Raw genomic sequence first — 21,573 nt, 5'->3', positions numbered from 1 at the left:
TAAAATATAATGATCAAAATACCCCGTAAAGCTTTCAGGGGTATTTTGATCTTTTTATTTTATTGGGAATATTATTTTTATATTTTTTTACAAGTGCAAATTTAAGAGAGGACTAGACGTCCAAAATTTGGTGCAAAACTGTTTAATATTAAAAATATTAAAAATAAAATACTGTAGAGACGTGACATTGTGATTGGGGCAATCTTAGCCCTCCATTCAGAATGAAGGGTTGGATAAGGGGAAGCATATAAGTTTTATGTTCTAGGGGAAACATAAAAAGTTTGCCCATTTCAAAACAGGTGGTTAAGAGTATTATAAAATAGACACAAAGTTCCAAAAAAATAAAAAATCATAGTTCGTAAGTCACCCTAAGTCATCAAATTTATAAAATAATGATTGTAACCCCCTTGTATAAAAGATAAAAGGAAAAATTTATATAAAGTTGCAATCTTAAAATGTAGAATTACATATGCACCTCAAAAATCTATCGAAAACGTTGTTTTAGTGTTGAAAGGCCCTCCAATTGATCATCTCGACATCGAGATGTATGAATATTAAAAAAAAAAAAATGTTTTTGAATCCCAAGAATAGTGCATCTTACAACACATTATCTAGACCATCCATTTTCAAGATTTTCATATATTTATAGATCTACTTCATTTTAGGCATTTTTTTATTTTAATTTTTTCTAATTAGATATGAAAATAGATTTTAAGATAATCCTGAGAATTTTTTACAACAAATTTACATGTTATGATAAAATTTGGAGGTGTGCCTTAATTGGATTGTTTAAAGTTGCAACCTTATAGAAATTGCACCCAAATATAAATAGCACCCAAATATAAATAGCATCTTTGTAGACAATCCCTAAAAAGAAATGGGGTTATATATGAGACTAATTATCTTTGTTACAAGGATGTCACAACTACAACAAATCGTTAAATGTCAAATTGAATGGTTTAGGATGTACCACAAAGTTCGAAAAAAAAAAATTGAAAGTTTCAATCTAATCAATGACATGCTCACAACCATCGGATTTAAAATCTGATAGAAAAAAGTGATTGTAACCTCCATGTATTAAAAGTAAACGGTCTCTTTATATACTCTTGTAAAATAAATTGTCTCGTAGTATACCATCCTATTATTTATTTAGTAAACACCAGCCCAAGAAGGCGTGAAAAATCTAAACAGCATTTTAGAGTGAGAAAGCCTTTAACTTTCTAGAGAGAGAGATCCAAAGCAACGTTTATGAATAAGCTAGATGGAAGGAGGAAGGGAGCCACCCATAAATGCTCGTTCAAGTGCATCCATCTTTTAAAATCTATTTAGAGATGGATTTTGGATCTAAAATTAGCAGGTGGAGATCGATCGTCAAGATCATGAATTCAGAACAAAATAAATAAATTTGAACCCTAAAAATAATTTGTTTCGAGCTCTTTTTCTTCTTTTTTTTAAATAGACTTCATTTGAATTCTTCGCACTTCATTACCTAATTGTTCAAGCTGCACAAGCGTAGATGTCAAACAGAAATGCACTTTCAGTGAATAATGAAGACCGACACAGTTAGATGGAGTTTGCTTATATCAAGATTTTTAGACCTTCTCGAATCCCCTAAAATCAGTTCTACAAAAAAATGAGTTGAAGCTCAAAAAAAAAGAAAAAAAGGAAAAAAGGACCCTCCAAATCAAAACCCTCTCATTGGAGGAACTATCAAATTAATTATATTAACTTGATTTTCTTCAAATTTTCACCACATGGATCCAAACATGATATGCGAATTTTCAGATGAAAAAACATCCCTAAATATATTTAGGTGCTCAGTCTAGATCATATAATTATTTTCCAAGTATAAGAATGCTCAATATCTCAGTAAAACACCCTCTCCTTTATTAGTAATAACAAATCATTCCCAGGCAGGGATACTATCAAGTCATTTGCCAAGGCATTGACGCAAGGTTACAACCAGGGCCTAGAGACACATACACACACAGCATAAATATCAAAGTGACAAGATTGATAAATAGATACTCAGAAAAATAACATATATGACATTCTCATACAATAAATCATAAATTAGAGCCTTTTTTACGTGGACCATAGAATAATAAGCATATATAGGAATAAGTTGGCAAAAGACACAAATTGCTTGCCTTGTATACGTAATGTAGTTTCATGGTCATCGTTGCCATTGTTTATTTTGCTGGGCTCCTTCCACACTCTTCCTAAAAATGGAAATGACTTCAGCTGGCTCTTTGGCACCAAATATTGAACTTCCAGCCACAATACAGTTTGCCCCAGATGAAGCTGCCAATTCAATTGTAGAGGGGCCTAATCCACCATCAACCTGAGATAGCACTCCATCGTATAAGTAACAACATCGTGCGTGCGAGGGAATGCGAGGGAAAGCGAGAGAGAGAGAGAGATTTAACACTTCAAGCAAACATGGTGGCATCACTAAGGTCACTGCCTACTGTGAAGAGACTTTTTAAAACGTTTTGATCATTGTTCCAGTACTCAACAATGACCAAACCCTTATTGGTAAGATGATAACGTGAACTTTTTAAAACAATAAAAAAGGAAAAAAGAAAAAAAGAAAAAGATAACGTGAACCTTTTAAAAAAGCAACGCAAAGCAACTCTAGTATCCAACTTACTACAAGTTAACTCGAACATTAAAGGTACTTTATTTAATATTGGAAAGCACAGAGATGGTAGTCAATCACAAAAATAGTATTATCAACAATTATTATATACTTCCTAGCCATGAAAGTATGCCGGAGATTTGATTGAACGAGCCTAACACCAATGAGAAGACCAGGATCCTTGGAAGCAATATCCATTTTATATACCGTACAGAAAACATTGATTTCCTTTTCCTCCATACATATTTATCAAACAAAAAATTAGGAAAAAGAGAAGTTCATGACAATGTATTTGACATAATGCCACTTGCACATTGATTTGGCTATGAATCCGGGTTCCAAAAACTAGCAATCATTTCATCCATTAGAGATCTAAAAAGGGGGATCTCCCAAGCAAGAGTAGATTCTTTTTTTTTTTTTTGAGGAAGTGATGACTATCCATGCAAGAGTAGACTTGATCCATTAAATATACAGTCCTACATTCACACTGAAAATATGAGTTGCAAACTAATAGAATGTAACTTACAATTATTCGAAGTGTAACTTGAGAACACAGGTTACTCTTCTTCCTCCTTTTTCTTTTTTGTTTTTGGTGTTCTTGTCTTTTGGGTAAAGTTGCATGATACTTTTCAAATCTAATATGATTCTTGCATAATTATTTTTGGCACATGTAAACACAGCACAAAGTAGTAGCATTCCTTGTATAGATAGAAGTGAGTTTTTATGACAAGGAGCAATGAAAAAAAGGGATTGCATATAATAGATCTCAAAAATAGATGGTAGCCAATCACAAAAATAGCATTATCAACAATTATTATATAATTTCTAGCCATGAAAGTATGCCGGAGATCTGACTGAACGGGCCTACCATCAATGAGCAGACCAGGATCCTTGGAAGCAATATCTATTTTACATACCGTACAGATAACATTGATTTCTTTTTCCTCCATACATATTCATCAAACAAAAAATTTGGAAAAAGAGAAGTTCATGACCATGTATTTGACATAATGCCACTTGCACATTGATTTGGCTATGAATCCAGGTTCCATAAATTAGCAATCATTTCATCCATTAGATATCTAAAAAGGGGGATCTCCCAAGCAAGGGTAAATTCTTTTTTTTTTGAGGAAGTGATGATGATCCAAGAAAGAGAAGACTTGATCCATTAAATATACAGTTCTACATTCACAATGAAAATATGAGTAGGAAACTAAAGGATTTGGATTAACTTAGGAGCTAGAATGTAACTTATAAGTATTCCAATGTAACTTGAGAACAGTGTTTTAAAATGCAGGATGCGGCCCTGATGCGGTGGGGGGCTGATGCAGCGATGCGGCCCGGATGCGGGTCCATCGCGATGATGCGGTCAATAAATGTAAAAGAATTTTAAAAAATCTAAAAAAATAAGTTAACGCATAAAAAAAAATATAAAGGTGATATATGTGATAGTAGGTATTTTAGTTTAACGATTAACTTCAAAACTATTAGCTGTCGGAGATTCTGTATCCAGTTATCCACTATCCCATGATAGAAACTTGAAACCAGCTTCATAAAGCATTCAACAATCAACAACCATCAACACAAATTTGCACCATAAGCACAAAATAATGATATTACAAAATACAAATCAAAAGTCAAGCTCAAGAAGAGTTAATAGTTAATAAATAATAGCTTAATACAATCATCCACTTTGAGAGTCAATTTCGAATTTGAACTTCATTTTTTCAAATATCAATCAGACAAGTCATCTTGAGAGTCGTCATGCGCATCATTAATATCATCCTCGACGGCCTCCATGTATTCTTCTTCATTGGTCTCCTCTGAGTCAGCTTTCTTCTCGACCTCTAAAGCTAATGTGCGAGTGCGACTAGACCCAGCAGCTCCTCTACTCCTTTGTTCTCTAGTGTTAGGTCGATCTTCCTCATTAGCCCCTGTTGCTAGCTCGATATCAAGCCATATAAGATCCTCACCCTCAAACACACGCTCTTGTCTTGGATCCATGGTCCACTCACTTATGAAATCACCATCAGCTTCATATAATTGAATAGGGTTGAGGTTCGTGCAATTTTCATACCTCTCCCTGAGCTACTCGTTATACCGCACATAAACCAAATCATTCAACTTTTTCTGCTCCAACCTATTTCTTTTTTTTGTATGGAGCTGTGGTAGAAATTTGAAATCAGATAAATTAGATTTTAGATTAGAAAATTGAAATTCAAGAAATAAGGATTAAGGAATAAGGAATAAGGAGTAAATGACTTACATGCTCAAATGCACTCCAATTGCGCTCACAACCAGATGAGCTACATGTGAGATTCAACACTAGAATAGCGAGACGTTGTCGATTTGGTGTCTCGCTTCCATATAATGCCCACCATGTAGCTGTATAATATTTTATAATTTAGAATATAGTTAAAAATTAAAGGTATAAAATAAACAATGGAATCATACATAAAGTAAGAGATAAGTAAGATTATTTTTGGGCTTTTGGCCTTTGCTTGGATCCGTAGTGTCCCTATTTCGAGTGGCAATATCTCTCCCAAAGTTTCCCAAGGCTAACTTGAACTTAATCAATTCATGGCTCTGGATCTCATCCTGAATATCTTTGTCTGGCACCAACCTCTCTGGCACATCTAAGAACCTACCATTTATTACACGATCTGACTCAATGGATGGGTGCTTGTAGTGAAGAGATGGGTTTAGAAAATAACCGACTGAATGGAGGTGCCGATATAGCTGGGTATCCCATTTCCTATCAATAATTTCAAGTATAGCCTTGCGCATATTTTCAAAATCCTTTAAAACATATTTTATTAAGTTCTTGCTCTAGTCATTGCCTCATGTATGTAGCCCATGGCGGGCTTCGCATCACCATCAACCAGTCGAAGCACTCTCACTAAAGGGCGAGCCACCTCCAATGCGATAATTATTTGACTCCAAAAAGATGTATTCAAAATAAGTTTTTCAGCCTTTCTCCCATCCTTATGCTTTGACCATTTGCTTTGACTCCATTGCTATGAAGCAAACATGGTCCTCAAGGCATTTTTTTCTTGGCTAGGCTTCAAAGAGTGAGAAATGACGTGGCAAATCTAGTGATCCCCGGTCTCACTAATTCTCTCTTCTTTGTAAAAAACCTCATCATGCTTAGGACAATGGTGTAATTGTAAATAAATCCAACAACAAGCATAGCTCTTGATAGCACCCCACTAAATAAAGATGTTGTACCCATTTCCTTAAGCATAAGATTAACACAGTGAGCTACACAAGGAGTCCAAAACATATGCTTCCTTTTCAAAGTCAAGAAATGCCCAACTGCAGCATAGTTGGCACCATTGTCAGTGATAATTTGTACCACATTTTGCTCCCTAACAAAATCGACAATCTCATCCATCAAGCCAAATAAGTATGTACTATCATGTGACTTGTCTGATGCATCAATAGACTTAACAAAAAAAGTACCTGTTGGACAGTAACCAAAAAATTAATGAATGCCCTTGATTTCCCATCGGACCAACCATCACACATAATAGTGGCCCCATATTTCTCCCACCCTTCTCTTTGAGAAATCAAAATTTTATTCACATCAAATACAACATCCTTCAACAAGGGCTCCCTAACCTCATGTAGTGAAGGAGTAATAAGTCATGGGTCATATTGCCCAATTGCCTGGACCATACATGCAAAACTATCCAGAGTTATAGTATTAAAAGGAATGCCGACCATGTAAATCCACTTTGCAATCCACTTACATACCGACTTCCTTTGTTCTTTCTTATATTTATTGTCAATTGTGGTTAGTTTTATTTTTTTCTTTCTCTCCTGAACCACAATTTCGAGGTTAGGGGTGAAAAACGAATCCATTGGCCCCTTAGAGAGAGGAGTTCTTCTCTCAGCACTACCACCAATATTTATAACCCTCTCTTGAGGTTGGAGGATGAGTACCCGTTTGCCTCATAGCAACTTCAAACATATCATCATCATCATCATCATCATCAACATCATCAAATAATTGCATATCATCAAGTAATTCCTTTCTTTTCTTTTCTTTTTTCTCTTTACTTTTTTCAATCTATCCAAATATTCTCTAATCTCCTTTTTTATATCATTTGTAGCTTGTGGCCATGCTCTTACATTCCCAGAAATTCCGGCTAAATGCTCTTTTTGTCGAAAACTACCACTCATATAAGTATTTCCACAGAGCAAGCATATCACACAATTTCTATCTTTCGGATTTTTTAGTTTAGCATATTTCCAAGCCGGATCCTTGTTACTAGAAGATTGGGAAGAAGACATTGCCTCAAAAATAAGTATAACAATATTATTGTACAAGAAGGAATAAAAAGTTACTGACTCTGTGAAGTAGTGCTCGATTTCTTAACGGGTTCTGAAATCCCCAATTTCTTATCACAAATTCACCTTAACATCCCCAAATCAACAACCAAAGGCATCAAATGAACATCCAAGTATCAAAGAACCGCCAAATCCAAGATTTGGATGAAAAACAAATTTTTGCCAATTTTTTTTTTCCCCTCGATTTGATGCAAAAAAAGCCACAAAAGTGTCCGGAAATCTTTGTTTAAGGGGTATAATAACCCCCCAAACAGTTTCCCTAAACTTTGGAACTACAAAAAGACCATTTTGCCCCTCCCCGAGGGGCAAAATCGAAATTTATTTCCGTGGAAACACATGCGGCACGATGCGGGATGGGGCCATGATGCGGCCTGATGCGACGCATATGCAGCCGCATCTGTCAAAAGCGCATATACGCCAGTTCGCGATGAGGATGCGAGCGCATCCCGCATGATGCAGCCGCATTTTAAAACACTGCTTGAGAACACATGTTACTCTTCTTCCTCCTTTTTCTTGTTGGTTTTGGTGTTCTTTTCTTTTGGGTAAAGTTGCATGATGCTTTTCAAATCTAATATGATTCTTTCATAGTTATTTTTGGCACATGTACACAGCACAAAGTAGTAGCTTTCCTTGTATAGAATAAACGTGAGTTTTTATGACAAGGAGTCAGTCACATACTTGAGACGAGTTTTTATGACAAGAAGCAATGAATAAAAGGGATTGCATAGAATACATCTCAAAACATAAAAACATATTCCATCATATATAATGATTCCAAGGAAACTACTGAGACAATATCAAGAAGCTGAGAGAGAGATCCTATATATATTCCATCATATATGGAGATTCTCTGGAACCTACTGAGACAATATCGAGAAGCCGAGAGAGAGAGAGAAGAGCAAGAGAGAGAGAAAGCGAGAGAGAGAAAGATGCAAATCATGCATTTTTTGATGTGAAAGTTATAATACCTCTATATCGAGGGATGGGTATTTCTTTCTCAATGTGCGCACCTGCCCAACGCCAAAGTGATAAAAGGCCATGAAAAGTGATCAGTCAATATGAAGAAAAAAAGAGGAACACAAATTGTTAACCTGGCATATCTGACAAACCTTATCCATCATTTCTGGCATGAACTTCTGCCCACCAAAACCAGGTTCCACTGTCATTACTAGGACAATCTGTACAGGCTCCTCATCTTCTATCTAGCAATAGTTAAAGAGAACTAAAATTAAGCACAGCTGCCTGGTTTACATGGACATTTGCACAATCTAGCCATTAGATGGTAAGATTTTCTTTTTTGAAAAGGCAGTTAAGAGGGGAAGACTAATGTCATCCAGAAACCATATGCATTGTATTTTGATTACTTCATATTGAAGTTAATCACATTAGCAGTCTGTATTCAAATTTCAAACTAATTTTTGAGATAAAGCTTTGATCCCCAGAAGCTTTCTGAGGCCCTCTACAGGTATTTCAAGAATACCCATAAACAATCAAAGGAACAGAGTCGAAGTCAATGGTGCTTTATAGCCCATGAAGCCTCAGCTGATGTAAGGGCTCGATCATGACCCATAATTAATCTTCAGTTCTGCTATTGAGCTCATGGAGAAACAGTATGAATTCTTTATTCATGGGAGCTAGAGAAGCACCAGCAATCTATCATGGCCACTAGGGTACCCCAAAGCCCAAAACATTTGTTAGGTCCCCAGGTCTTCCAAGAGCTTGTGTCTGGGTCACGTACTAAGTTAAATCCTAGATGCTAAACCAAACATTGTGAAGAGAGTACGGGCAGTGTACAATCACCTTAAGAAGACAAAATGAACCCAAGGTCCTAGATAAATTATATATGAAAGGAAACAAGCTAAGTAGGAATAAGAGTTTCTTAATTTAAATTTATTAAAAACAGAGTCTTTCAATTTAAAAGTGAGGTAGAAGATTGTAAGTCGATAGGAACAAGTATGGATATTAGCCCCTTGTGAATCAGAACTGATATATTTGCACCTAAATAGTTGCATTACAATTGTTTCCTGAAAGGCTAAAACCCTTGCAAAAAAAAAGGACCAAGTTCAGCATATCATAAATAAGAGCAGAACAACCACAGATACGCTTGGAGAGGAAGGAAGACACCCTTTTGGATTTCACATAGGAAGATCCATAACTAGATATCATACAAATTAGTCTCAATCATTTCATCTCTATGTACTTCTTGTATTTGCTCTTTCTTTTAATAGAAGTTCTGTTGCCAATAAAAAATCCCAAATTAATGATATTGAGAGTTACAATAAATTTCAGTAGAAGAAATGAACCTTGTGATGGGTATTAATATTATGTTGGTTTTAATATGAGATAACTGAAACATAAAAGTAAAAAAGTCACTTTTTATCAAGTGTTTCTCTATGAAAATTGGCTTGCAAAATTGCAAACGCTATAAATTACAACACCATGAAGAACCAGTGAGGTGTGAACACAAGAGCAAGCACCTTTCAGGAGCAGCACCTAAGACCAACCACACCCCAAAGCCCAAAATGAAAGCTCTCACATGAAGCTATCAGAAGTTGAATGACTCTCACAATTGAAGCATTCTCTGTAAGGTTGCCCATGCCCAGAGGTAGACGTCCTAGGCAGGACCCTTACAAGTCTATTTTCAGTGGTATGAAATTATCCTGTTCTTCCACTTTATAAATTTATCCTGTTATTCCACTTTACCCTGTTCTTCCACTTTATAAAATTCCACTTTATAAATTCAAAACAATCCATTAGGATGAGTTCTTGAGAAAAAATAAAGCTAGTTTCGGACTTTGTTGGCAGTTGCACCAAGAGAACATATACTATCACAGTTCAAACCTGCGACAAACGAATATATATTATAACCACCTAAAAGCTGAGGCCATGAGATTGTCTGATAGATAAGAGACAGGAAGGCAATAGGTTGCAATTGAACATAAAGCTGCAAGTTTGGCTTGCAAACTATGATGATGGATATGGGACTTGTATTTGCACAGTCTATAAGATCGCCATTAGAAAATATGATGATGAGAAGAGATGGTTTTATATCGTTGCAGTTTTGGAACTGTGACAGTCAATACACACGCACTTATCTATATATGTGTGTGTGTGTACATACATACATGCATACATATATACATATATATGTGTATGTGTATGTATGTGAGTGCGTGTGCACATACATACATACATATGTGTATATGTGTGTGTACATACATACCTATATATGTGTATATGTGTGTGTGTGTATATATATATATATATATATATATATATATATATATATATATATATATATATATATATAGGATTTTATACAATAAGGTCATTTACCTTTGATACAAGGAGGTCACAATTACTTAAATCCATCTAATGTGAAATCTGACAGCTTGGGTGTCACAAAGTTTGAGAAAATTTCTTTCAAAGTTTGATCTTGGTCAATGGAATAAATGCAGCCATCTAACTTCACATCCAATGGTTAACACCTTGTACCAAAACTAAATGGTCTCATCGTGTGTGTGTGTGTGTATATATATAGGGGAATGACTTTATGTCACGGTGTTATTATAATACAATAAAATCACGTTTCTAGAAAATCATGGTTTTGGAATTTGTACGACCCCAAAAATTACACACACCCGCTCTTCATTCCAATAATCAATCATAGAAAAAGTAAAATTCAACTCACACTCTAGATATGCTCAAAATGAGTCCCCCTCCAACAATGAATCTAGACCATCCATTTGGTGAATTTCAAGATATCGGCCTTTACAAAGTCAAAATCAACTTTTTCATTTTTAACATTGTTCATCTAATAATAAAAAAGACAAAAAAAATTTAGAAATGAAAAAAATTCTTTTCAGACTTAGATCTAATCATCTCACCAAAATGGACGGCCTCTATTAATTGAGCTAAAAAAATATTTTCCAAGGTATGTTTTCAAATTTTTATTTTTTGTGATTGTTTATGAGAATGAAAAGAGTCTACATTTAAAAACTGAGGTCAAACAAATGACTCTAACATGGTTTTTAAAGATTGTTTTATTATATTATAATACAACCGTTGTATGAAATCATTCTCCAATACATTATAAATATATATATAGGGGAGTGGATTCGGTACGCCAGCTCGTGTACCCATTTGCCATATGCCAACGACATTGATGAAAGGAGTTTTGAGAACGAATAGTCACGATAAGGTTTTAGAAGAACATTTAATACCCGTTCAAGCTTTCCTAAACCTGCCCCCTGGCACTTATACCTGCCACCTCAAAAACTGCAATTCAAGAAACGCGTCTTCTCTCTCTCCTCCCTTACCATCAAACTCTTTGTTTCTCTTTCCACTCTCTCTCCAAAAATAAGCTCTCCCCCTCTACAACTATCAAGCTCAAACCCATCTCTCTCTCTCAAACTCTCTCTCTTCCACTCTCCAAAAACCCATGTCTTTCTCTCTCAAACTCTCTCTCTATTCCACTCTCTCTCTCTCTCTCTCTCTCTCTCTCTCTCTCTGCATAAATCCATATCTCCATCTCTATGTGTAGAAATCTCATGTGTTCATCCACCTTGATTTTCTAGAGAGCTTATGTCCCCCACCATCTCTTTGTTGGCTGCCATTGATTCGTAATTGCAGCCTCCTCTAACGGTGACATCAGCAAGGTTACCAATGCCACCAGCGATTCTGTAGATGACCTCAGGTTTCAAATTGCCACTGTTAAGGAAAGCAGGATAATTCCTCTCCATAAATAACAATAGAGATTGCTGGGATAAGTGTGATTTTCGCAAATGCATTAGGTTACAATTGTTATGAACCATAATGATTTGGAATTTCCACACAATAGGACAATTTTGAATTACATATTGGAACTATTATGGAATCTGAACAAGATCTAGAAAAATCGTGATACCTTCATTCATGTGCCAAAATTCAGAGTTTCAAATTTATTTTACATTTACATGGCCTTGTTATCTTCTTTATTCCATGGAATAGCCATTGGAGAAGATGAACCCAGCTCTATATAAAAGCCTATGGAGAAGATGAACGTAGTTGGGCGTATGGCAAAGGGAATAGGAGAGATGGAGAGAGGGTGGGAGAGTGGCAGCACGAGAGAGAGACCTAACAAAGATAGACAGATGTATCTGTAAATGGTGAAGGTGGTAGCTTTGATGTGGCTCAGGTGGTGGCCTTGCTCGAGTAGAGTTGGGGCAGAAAGAGGGAGAGGCAGAGTGAGGAAAGAACGAGAGTGGTTTACTGAGGTGGGGAAAGGGAGAGAGTAGGTGATGGGGGGAGAGAAAACGAGAGTGGATGGGCGGTGGCCTTGCTCGAGGGAGAGTGAGCACGAGGGTTTCTCCCTGGTTCAGCTATGAGAGAGAGAGAGGAGGTGAATGGTGAGAGAGAGAAACAGGGAGAGGACCCTAATGTAGAGAGAGAGGGTATGCGTTGTCAGGCAGCATACAGGTGTCAGTCATTAAATGTGTTTTTTAATTAAAAACGAGGAGTTCTGTGAAATTGATATGGACCGTCCAATTTTCCCCAACCCCCAACAAACCACCACTGCTGTTGGCGCACCGACCAGCTCTAAGCGAGTGTGCGTATCGACGTGTTTCCCTATATATATATATATATATATAGAGTCACTGCTGTACACCCATACACGAATGGACTAGATTGAATCTGACCATTTTGTGGCCGATCTGACGCTCACAGATGTCTGATAGTGTTTGAATTTTAATATTTTTTTCTACAAGTCCAAATCACTTGAAATTTTAGGCGTGTGTTCTTCAAAAATAGGCGAATATACAAAAAATATCAAAAAAACATTTACACGAAATAAATTCACCAAATAGCCCCAAAATGTTTCGAGGGCTATTTTGGTAAAAATGAATTGGGAATTATGTTTTTTATATTTTTATTAGGTGTACCTTGATGAGAAAAACATACGCGTAAAATTTCAAATGATTTGGATTTGTAGAAAAAAAATTAAAAGTCAAACACTATCGAATATCCGTGAGCATCAAATCGACCACAGAATGGCCCAGATTCATTCTGGGCCATTCGCGTATGGACGTACAGCAATATATATATATATATATTGCTTACATAGTTTAAACATCCTTACATAGTTTAAACATCCTAAGAACCTTTGAAGTTCTTTCTTATCAAGTATTTGATCAGCGAATTTATCAGCAAATTGTATGGATCGATCTATTGGAATAATGGTGCCATGAATAAAAGTATTAATATGTATTAATTTCTGGACTGCATGAATAAAAGTATTAATATGTTTGATATGTTGATCTATAGATTCAGAAAAGATCAAGACATCATCAATTCTATAGCAAGTAAGCAACTAGCATACCATTATATTTGATTAATTATTGTAATATATGAATATAATTGAGGCAAAATAATATTATTATAATAAAAGGGATAACGGAAATATCAATAACAAACCACGATGTGTGTGTGTGTTCACCTATTTTAATACTGAAGACAAATTTAAACTGCATCAGATCTTATATATGTATCACAGTATGTATAACAGATTACAAACCGTAAACAAACGTATAATCGATCCGACTGAAATATAAACAAACTGACTGAAACATACAAACTGTAAAAACAAACACTTACTGTTTACAGATACAATAACTGGAGAATAACTTCCAGTTGTGAGGACAATATGATGGGAGTGTATGGAAGTTACAATCACACATTTTTAAACTAAGAAAACTGAGATAGGAAAACTGAGATAATAAGATAGGTGAGAACCTGGTTTGATGTATCAAAAAGATAGGGAAAACCTGGATAGCATGAGGCAGGTTCTTGCTGTGAGGTCGGGACAGCTGTGATGGTCTTGCGTAGAAAGCAAGGAGATGAGAGAGCAGAGGGATGAAGAGAGCTCAAAGATGAAGAGAGATGAAGAAGGCAAATGAAGGGAGCAAAGAGAGAGCAGAGCAGATTGTGAGAGGGAAGAAGCTCGGAGACCTACTTCTGAATGAGGAAGAGGGTTCCCTTTTATAAGCAAAGGATGAGGTTGCTTCGTAAGGAAGAAAAGAGATGAGATGACTTGATTAGACCAAAAGGAAGAGGAGAGGACATAAAGCAAAAAAAACAAAAAAGGAAAAGACAAAAAGAAAAAGAAGATGCTTAAAGAGGCATCTTTGAACAGTGACATTTTGTCTTCTTATGTCGGCAGCATAGTGCCTTCTTTGTCGTATGTGTCGACAGCTACAGTGAAAGGCATCATTCTTTTGTCGTATGTGTCGGCAGCTAAAGTGAAGGGCATCTTGATATAGTATCTAATATCTAATATTAAATTCTGTTATGTTGAATACATATTTCTTTTAACCATATATTAGATACTATATCAAGATGCCCTTCATTGTAGCTGCCGACACATACGACAAAAGAATGATGCCTTTCACTGTAGCTGCCGACACATACGACAAAGAAGGCACTATGCTGCCGATATAAGAAGACAAAATGTCACTGTTCAAAGATGCCTCTTTAAGCATCTTCTTTTTCTTTTTGTCTTTTCCTTTTTTGTTTTTTTTGCTTTATGTCCTCTCCTCTTCCTTTTGGTCTAATCAAGACATCTCATCTCTTTTCTTCCTTACGAAGCAACCTCATCCTTTACTTATAAAAGGGAACCCTCTTCCTCATTCGGAAGTAGGTCTCCGAGCTTCTTCCCTCTCACAATCCGCTCTGCTCTCTCTCTGCTCCCTTCATTTGCCTTCTTCATCTCTCTTCATCTCTGAGCTCTCTTCATCCCTCTGCTCTCTCATCTCCTTGCTTTCTACGCAAGACCATCACAGCTGTCCCGACCTCACAGCAAGAACCTGCCTCATGCTATCCAGGTTTTCCCTATCTTTTTGATACATCAAACCAGGTTCTCACCTATCTTATTATCTCAGTTTTCCTATCTCAGTTTTCTTAGTTTAAAAATGTGTGATTGTAACTTCCATACACTCCCATCATATTGTCCTCACAACTGGAAGTTATTCTCCAGTTATTGTATCTGTAAACAGTAAGTGTTTGTTTTTACAGTTTGTATGTTTCAGTCAGTTTGTTTATATTTCAGTCGGATTGATTATACGTTTGTTTATGGTTTGTAATCTGTGATACATACTGTGATACATATATAAGATCTGATGATCTGATGCAGTTTAAACTTGTCTTCAGTATTAAAATAGGTGAACACACACACACACATCGTGGTTTGTTATTGATATTTCCGTTATCCCTTTTATTATAATAATATTATTTTGCCTTAATTATATTCATCTATTACAAGAATTAATCAAATATAATGGTATGCTATTTGCTTACTTGCTATAGAATAGTTGGTTCAAAATCACTGTAGATCTGGGCGCGTTTTGGTATATATATATATATATATATATCACCAGGGTTTCATGAAACCCAAAACTCGAAAGAAACGCCAATCAATTCTAAGAGAACTCGATCCAAAGACTAGAGGACAAGTACACAAGATCAACTGATCGAAACGACCAAGCTCAAGATCCAATCCATGCAGAAAACCTCTCCTTACCTTATCCTTCAACAAATTTGTCCCCTGGTCATCTTTTTTATCTGAACTCAGAAGATTGACTTTTTGGTTCCTACCCGGTCAAGCTCTTCCAGCCGGATAAAAGCCTCTCTGGTCTGAAACTAGCTCAAGTTATATATATATATATATATATATATAAGGATTGTATACAATGAGACCATTAATCTTTGATACAAGGAAGTCACAATTACTTACAACCATATGATGTGAAATTTGATAGCTTGGCTGTGTCACAAAGCTTGAGAAAATTTCTTTTGAAGTTTGAGCTTGGTCAATGGAATAAATGCAATCATCTAATTTCACATCCAATAGTCAAGATTAATTGTGACCATTTTATACCAAAAATAAATGGTCCCATCGTATACTTTTCCATATGTATAGGGGATAATCTACAATTCACAACCCTTCAAATTACAAAGGTTAATTTCAGAGTGAGTTGTAAAGGATTGATTTACTAAATATAAGGTGCCTTTTTTAAAAAAAAAAGTTACTTTTTGCAATATCTTGCTCCATAAGTAAGGGTATTTTTGTAAACATCACTAAAAGTTGAAATTCTTACTTAAGGACAAGGGTACTCTACAAATAAAGTTCCATGACATTAACTTCCAAAATACCATTGTGCTTTTGTAAATATTTCTAATTTCCCTTACTTAATGATTAATAAAATAATTTTTTAAATAAAAAGTAATGATTTTTTCAATAAATACATCCATCACAACTCTTTCTAATATTAACCTTTGTATTTTGAGGGGTTGTTAACTCTAAACAAAATATATATATCTTGACAGTCTTCATAAGTGCAAGATTTCAAGAGAGATTCTGTGGAGTGAGGGATCCGCCATGGGAATGAGGTATTCCAGGCAAGTACTTGCCCATGTATCTTCAACTTAAACCAGGTTGTAAAAGAAAAAGAGTCTATTCTTCTACATCAAAACAAAGAACACAAATCTAAGGACCTAAAAATAACCTTTGCTTTGGTGTTCCTCAATATGGGACAGTGTACTACCATTTCCTTCCACTTCTTTATACATTACGTGACCTAAAATACTCAGTAAGTTTCAATATCTTAATTATTTAAGATATTTTCTCTCTCCCCCTTGTATGTCTGCTATACCTCTTTGGATAGTTTTTCTCTCTCTTCTCCCCCAAATGTAATCCTCTTACATATATATAAAGTTAACATTCTCAAAAAAATATCTTAAAATGTTTATTCTTCCTCCTAAATGATTGTAGACTTTGGCTACTACAGTTAAAAGCTCTTCATTCTTCTATCCAGTTCCTTCAAAAGAGGTGGATCCGAATAACCTATGTAGGTGACAGGGAGAACTACTCTTCAAATAATTGCTTTGCCACAAGCCATTGTAAGAGATCCTTGCTGAGTTGTGTCCAAAGTTTCTTCTTGCTTCATTTATAAATCCAAAAATGTGTTTCCTCACCAACACTGAACCTAACCCCTCTCTCAAACTCACTCTTCAATACTCTTTAACTATTTCATATCTAGGCAGCGCAAAGCCTCCAGAAACCCCCACATATCTTATCATCTTACTAGATGTATTTCCCTTGCAAAACCTCATAATAAAGGCTTCCCCAACAACAGTGAACCAACAAACCGATCTAACTAAGAGGGAGCTATTTACCCAATCCACACCCTGCTGCTTAAGGCTTGCATACATTTTCCTCATTGAAATTGAGACCTCTAAACCTTTCAGGGACACCCTATAAAGAGATATGAAACAGATAATAGAGTCAGTTCTTCCCAACAATAGCCATTCTTCTTTATGCCCTTTCTAGCTTGTTTCCCTTGAAAACTCCTTCGGGTCACAATTGCAGAAGGGGAGACCCAAATAGCAGGCCAGCAAGCTCTTCACTCTCTAGAGCATCCATAACTAGCTCATATAGTGGCCTTAACCATGTATTCCTGCACTATATCATGTATTCCTGCACCATATCAAACCAGCTTTCTAACCCAATAACTCCTAAAGCATCTAAACAGATTCAGGTGAAGCAAAACCAAAGCCAATTGTCTCCTGCACAACCAAGAACTTTTCATTATTTCCCAGATTTTTTGGAAGGACCCATGAAACCATTGGGACATAAAACTTTATGGAACTGAAGATCGATTTCTCACCCCGTCTTCTAGGAAAGGGCTCATGTTGAATCAATGCCTTCCAAAGAAGGCTGGACCTTCTGTTCTACTGATCACAGCCTCTATATAAACTTGACAATCTCTCCTTCATTTTCTTCATATAAAAATGAACAATTCTCCAAATCAAGAAGTATTTCTTCCTTTTCCTGAGGTTTTGGCCATTGCATAAAAGAATTTGGAATAAAAAAACCCTCCTTTTTTTGCTTGAACTAGCCAAGGTTTTGGAGAGGCCCGGGCATTTGTACCATGAAGATACAATGGCTGAACGGATCAAGTCCTTACATGTTACAAAAAGGTATATGCAATTAGAATCCTAGTGGCCCCTCCCTCCCTCTCTCCCCCCCTTCCGCCCTCTCTAGTGGCATTTACTTTCTTGCGATCCCCTTCCACCTATCACATAAATCTCAACTTTGGCCTTTAACTAAACCTTTCCTGTCCCTGAATGGACATAACTCTATTCATAATCTCTTATTTGTCAAGATTTCTAAGCTCATTCATGCAATTCGTGTTTGGTATAAACCGGCCCAAATGCTTCTTTGTTTCAGTACTAAAGTTTTAAGGTTTACAATGGTAGCTGGTAATGAATGCAAAAACTGACCCAGCTATAGAATCAGCGATTCATATAGACATCAGATTGTCAAAGAATAACCTCTTACACTGTTATATTGGAAAATAATGTTTCAATGTTTATGAAACACCATTTACTAGAGAAATTTTCTCCAAGCCCTCTAGGAGTCTGTAGTAAAATCACAATAAGATGACATGAAACATCAAAAAAGGCAAACATGCGACGAGGAAGTAAGTATATACCAAGGGATAAACTTCATCAACTGAAGTTCCAGGCTTCAATGATACACCAGGCCGCATTCCAGCTGCTTTTACCCTTCTTATGATTTCTTTCCAATTATCTGAGATATGTAAACATAGAGACAGACCAACATCAGAAATTCTCATAACTTGCTCATAGTAGCTCCAAAGAAAAACACAAAAATGATATGATCAGGGTAAAGGGAAAGTACAACATAAACATGATATGAATGTCATAAAAAGGGGCATCCATTATCCTTTCAAGGGGAACAACACTTCAGCTTCATCATTCTTATTGAAAATGGATAGTGAATGTCACACCAATGTATAGTATGGAACCACATCATCAGAATGATGTAACTGATTAAATAATCATTAGAATGTGAATCACCTTTCGAAGCCTCAATATGAAAAGTGAATCCCGAAGCCCCAGCTTTTCCAAATGGCTCAACATAATCTAGAGGATTGGTAACCATAAGATGGCAGTCCAGATATGCCCTAAGAGAGAGATGGCTGATGCTCAGTACGAACTGATAACTCGGAGAATTGAAAATCATCAGAAGTATGCCAATAGTCTAGGAGGAAAGAGAAACAAAAAAGGTTAAAAGAGGGTGTATTACGTTGTGTGCTTCCTCAAACTCTGAATGACAGGTGCTCCTATCGTAAGATTTGGAACAAAATGCCTGGCAAGAAAAGAAAATGTGCACAAATGAAAACCAGTCTCTTGTAAGCGATTCAATTTGAGTTGTGCATGAATAAGTATTGGAAACTATAACGTGCCACATGGACCATGGGACATATGACCATAGAGTAACCTAAGAGAGGAGAACCAATACAGCACTATGAGAATAAAGTGTGAGAAATATGGTTAGAAAGTGCACAAATACAAGATTTCCCTTAACAGGAAAACCGAATTACAGCAAACATATGGCTGCATCAAGATTGAATACCTGAACCATGAGCAGTGATTTCAAATGTTCCTTGGATATTAAAACCAAAATTGTCCCACAAGCAATATCCATGCAGTGAGTGAAACCATGTAACTTTTTGAAATTCAAGTTGAAAATAACTGGGAACTATCAAAATTATTGACTAAAGTTTTTGTTACAAATTCAAAGAACATAATCTGATGCTATCACTGCCAAACATTGTTTCCAGACCCCATTGAATAGCACTTACTTTGTAATTCAAAAATATTAAAGCAATATCACCTATCATTACAAATGCCCCTTGATATCATTCAACAATAGATTCATACAAGCTCATAACTGACTTATTACATCATATCATTCATAGAACAAAAACATGAAGGAATCGTGAAGGCAAAGAACAGCATCGTCACATACCCATCCTGCAAAACACCAAAAATAACGTTTAGTTCCATGATGAAGTGAAAAGACAAAAGAAAAAATTCACTGCAAAACATGGTGAAGATATACAAAAAGAATACCAATCTTCTCATGTATGAAAGACAACTGATAAAATGTGATGAATATAAAGTCAAACAATGAATAGTTATCTACAAGCAAGAAAAAAGGTGTTTCGCAGGGATGTCCATATACATTGACCTCTAGGTTGTGGTTTAGATTCCATTGGTACATGCATGGATAATAATGATGTATGCATATATGCATGTCGACACGTGGACAACTGGTGCAGATACTCCTGAGGATATGTTGTTTGAATGGACGTTAAGCCCTCAAAACCATATGGAGGTTCCTTTTGTTCTATTATATATATTTACAAGAATTTTTCTCTCAAGGGCAGCTGTACACAGTACAAATGAGAAGAATTCATCATTCAGCAGGTGAATATAGAGCTTCTGACTATCCCATTTTTATTACTGAAATGCATTTCCATCTTTAACGTCCTTGGAGTTAACATGGGTGAATCCACGTGAAGCTTCAGTTTCACAAAATCCGCCCCCAAAGAGCATAGCCTATCTAACATATAGCTAGCTCTTAAGAATATGGTTCACTTCAGATTAACTTTCTCCTCCTCATTTTCCTGTCTCCTTTTTGAAAAACTTCAATCAATAATCATTAGACAGTGGATCTGCTTGGACAGTTAATATTCAACTTCTGATTTGCAAAATTACATAGCCCTGGTTATCAAAGTAATGCACACATATTCATCACATCATGAGGTGCATCAAACCCGTTCCCAATTCCATGAACTGGGATTCATAGTAACCCGTAATCACAAATGCGTCAGCCATGACAAGATTCGGCCCCATTTCTGACAACCGACAGATAATAGATAAAATTAAATAAGAAACTAAAAAAAATGAAGATTTGTTCCCATTTCTCAAGTTGAACAAAAGTAAGATGAGATTCTAAGATACTAAGAAATTTCTTCCACAGAAATGGTATGCTACCTGGAACCCAACAAAAATATTCAAATATAAACCAATATAAAAATAGAAAGAAAAATTTTACAGGCAAGCAATTATAGAAAAAAATTTATCGTAATTATACAAAACAAATTGGTGATCCTATTCCATGATGATTAGCCAAAATATTCAAGAACAAGAGGGACTGAATTCCAGAGAAAGTAAAATCTACAGATGGGGGGGAAGTGATCATAAATAATAAAACCCATCAACCAAATTGCAAGCACAAGGTGAGCTGAATTGCAGAGAAAGCAAATTGTAATGTAAAAGATGATGATGAAGATGATGGGGGTTGAGTGTGTACCATGATGTCCATGTGCAACCAATCGGCTCCACACTGAAGCATGTAATGAGCCTCTGAAGCCAAATTGGAAAAGTCAGAAGAAAGCATGGAAGGGGCGATCTTGGCCTCCATTGCAGCGGCTCTCTGCTGGTTCAAAGCTTTTGTTCAATGGAGACAATTATAAAAATCTCTCTCCTCTTTCTCTCTCTAGCACGAACCAAAAAATATTGTCCGTCTGAAACCTCTCTTCTCTCTCTCCCACATTTAAAAACGGAAAATTGTTTCATGCGGGTTGGACCGCATTTCTACATATACGGTTCAAAAAAAAGTGTAAAGAATCCATTTTAAAGATGGATGCACGTGGTGTTCCATAAAAAAA

At 36.0% G+C, this 21,573-nt stretch overlaps 1 protein-coding gene across 4 annotated transcripts; it reads right to left on the bottom strand.

The window, feature by feature from the left end:
- Positions 1-1,866: 1,866 nt before the first annotated feature.
- On the bottom strand, positions 1,867-21,348 carry LOC18438186 (ribulose-phosphate 3-epimerase, cytoplasmic isoform). 4 transcript variants are annotated; one of them, XM_011626641.3, is made up of 8 exons: positions 21,216-21,348; positions 19,866-19,870; positions 19,140-19,202; positions 18,911-19,017; positions 18,523-18,620; positions 8,104-8,196; positions 7,963-8,004; positions 1,867-2,344 (listed from the first exon to the last, which is right to left on the bottom strand). In XM_011626641.3, exons 1-8 carry the CDS (start codon positions 21,324-21,326, stop codon positions 2,177-2,179), a joined length of 687 nt encoding a protein of 228 aa, XP_011624943.1. In that variant the 5' UTR covers positions 21,327-21,348; the 3' UTR covers positions 1,867-2,176. The 4 variants fall into 4 exon arrangements, 3 of the variants coding, with proteins under 3 accessions (XP_011624943.1, XP_088725683.1, XP_088725684.1); XR_016057578.1 differs by lacking the exons at positions 1,867-2,344; positions 21,216-21,348 and adding exons at positions 4,242-4,804; positions 4,908-5,026 and having other exon boundaries at positions 18,911-19,049; positions 19,140-19,870; XM_088869557.1 differs by lacking the exons at positions 19,140-19,202; positions 19,866-19,870; positions 21,216-21,348 and having other exon boundaries at positions 1,867-1,969; positions 2,151-2,344.
- Between the last annotated feature and the right edge of the window lie 225 nt (positions 21,349-21,573).

Source organism: Amborella trichopoda, chromosome 6 (genome assembly GCF_054954075.1).
Source record: "Amborella trichopoda isolate Santa Cruz 75 chromosome 6, AtrichopodaSantaCruz75HAP2 v2.0, whole genome shotgun sequence".
NCBI classification, from domain to species: Eukaryota; Viridiplantae; Streptophyta; class Magnoliopsida; order Amborellales; family Amborellaceae; genus Amborella; species Amborella trichopoda.
The sequence above is the reverse complement of the archived record's forward strand: the minus strand, read 5'-3'. Positions and strand labels throughout refer to the sequence as shown.

What these genes read in the sequence shown, in the direction of transcription:
- LOC18438186 (XM_011626641.3), bottom strand. Translation starts at nt 21,326, where the DNA reads ATGGAGGCCAAGATCGCCCCTTCCATGCTTTCTTCTGACTTTTCCAAT. An exon ending in TTGATGAAGTTTATCCCTTG is followed by an intron (nt 8,197 to 18,522) that starts GTATATACTTAC and finishes AACTATTGCTAG; the next exon opens with ATAGAAGATGAGGAGCCTGT. An exon ending in TGCCAGAAATGATGGATAAG is followed by an intron (nt 8,005 to 8,103) that starts GTTTGTCAGATA and finishes GGCGTTGGGCAG; the next exon opens with GTGCGCACATTGAGAAAGAA.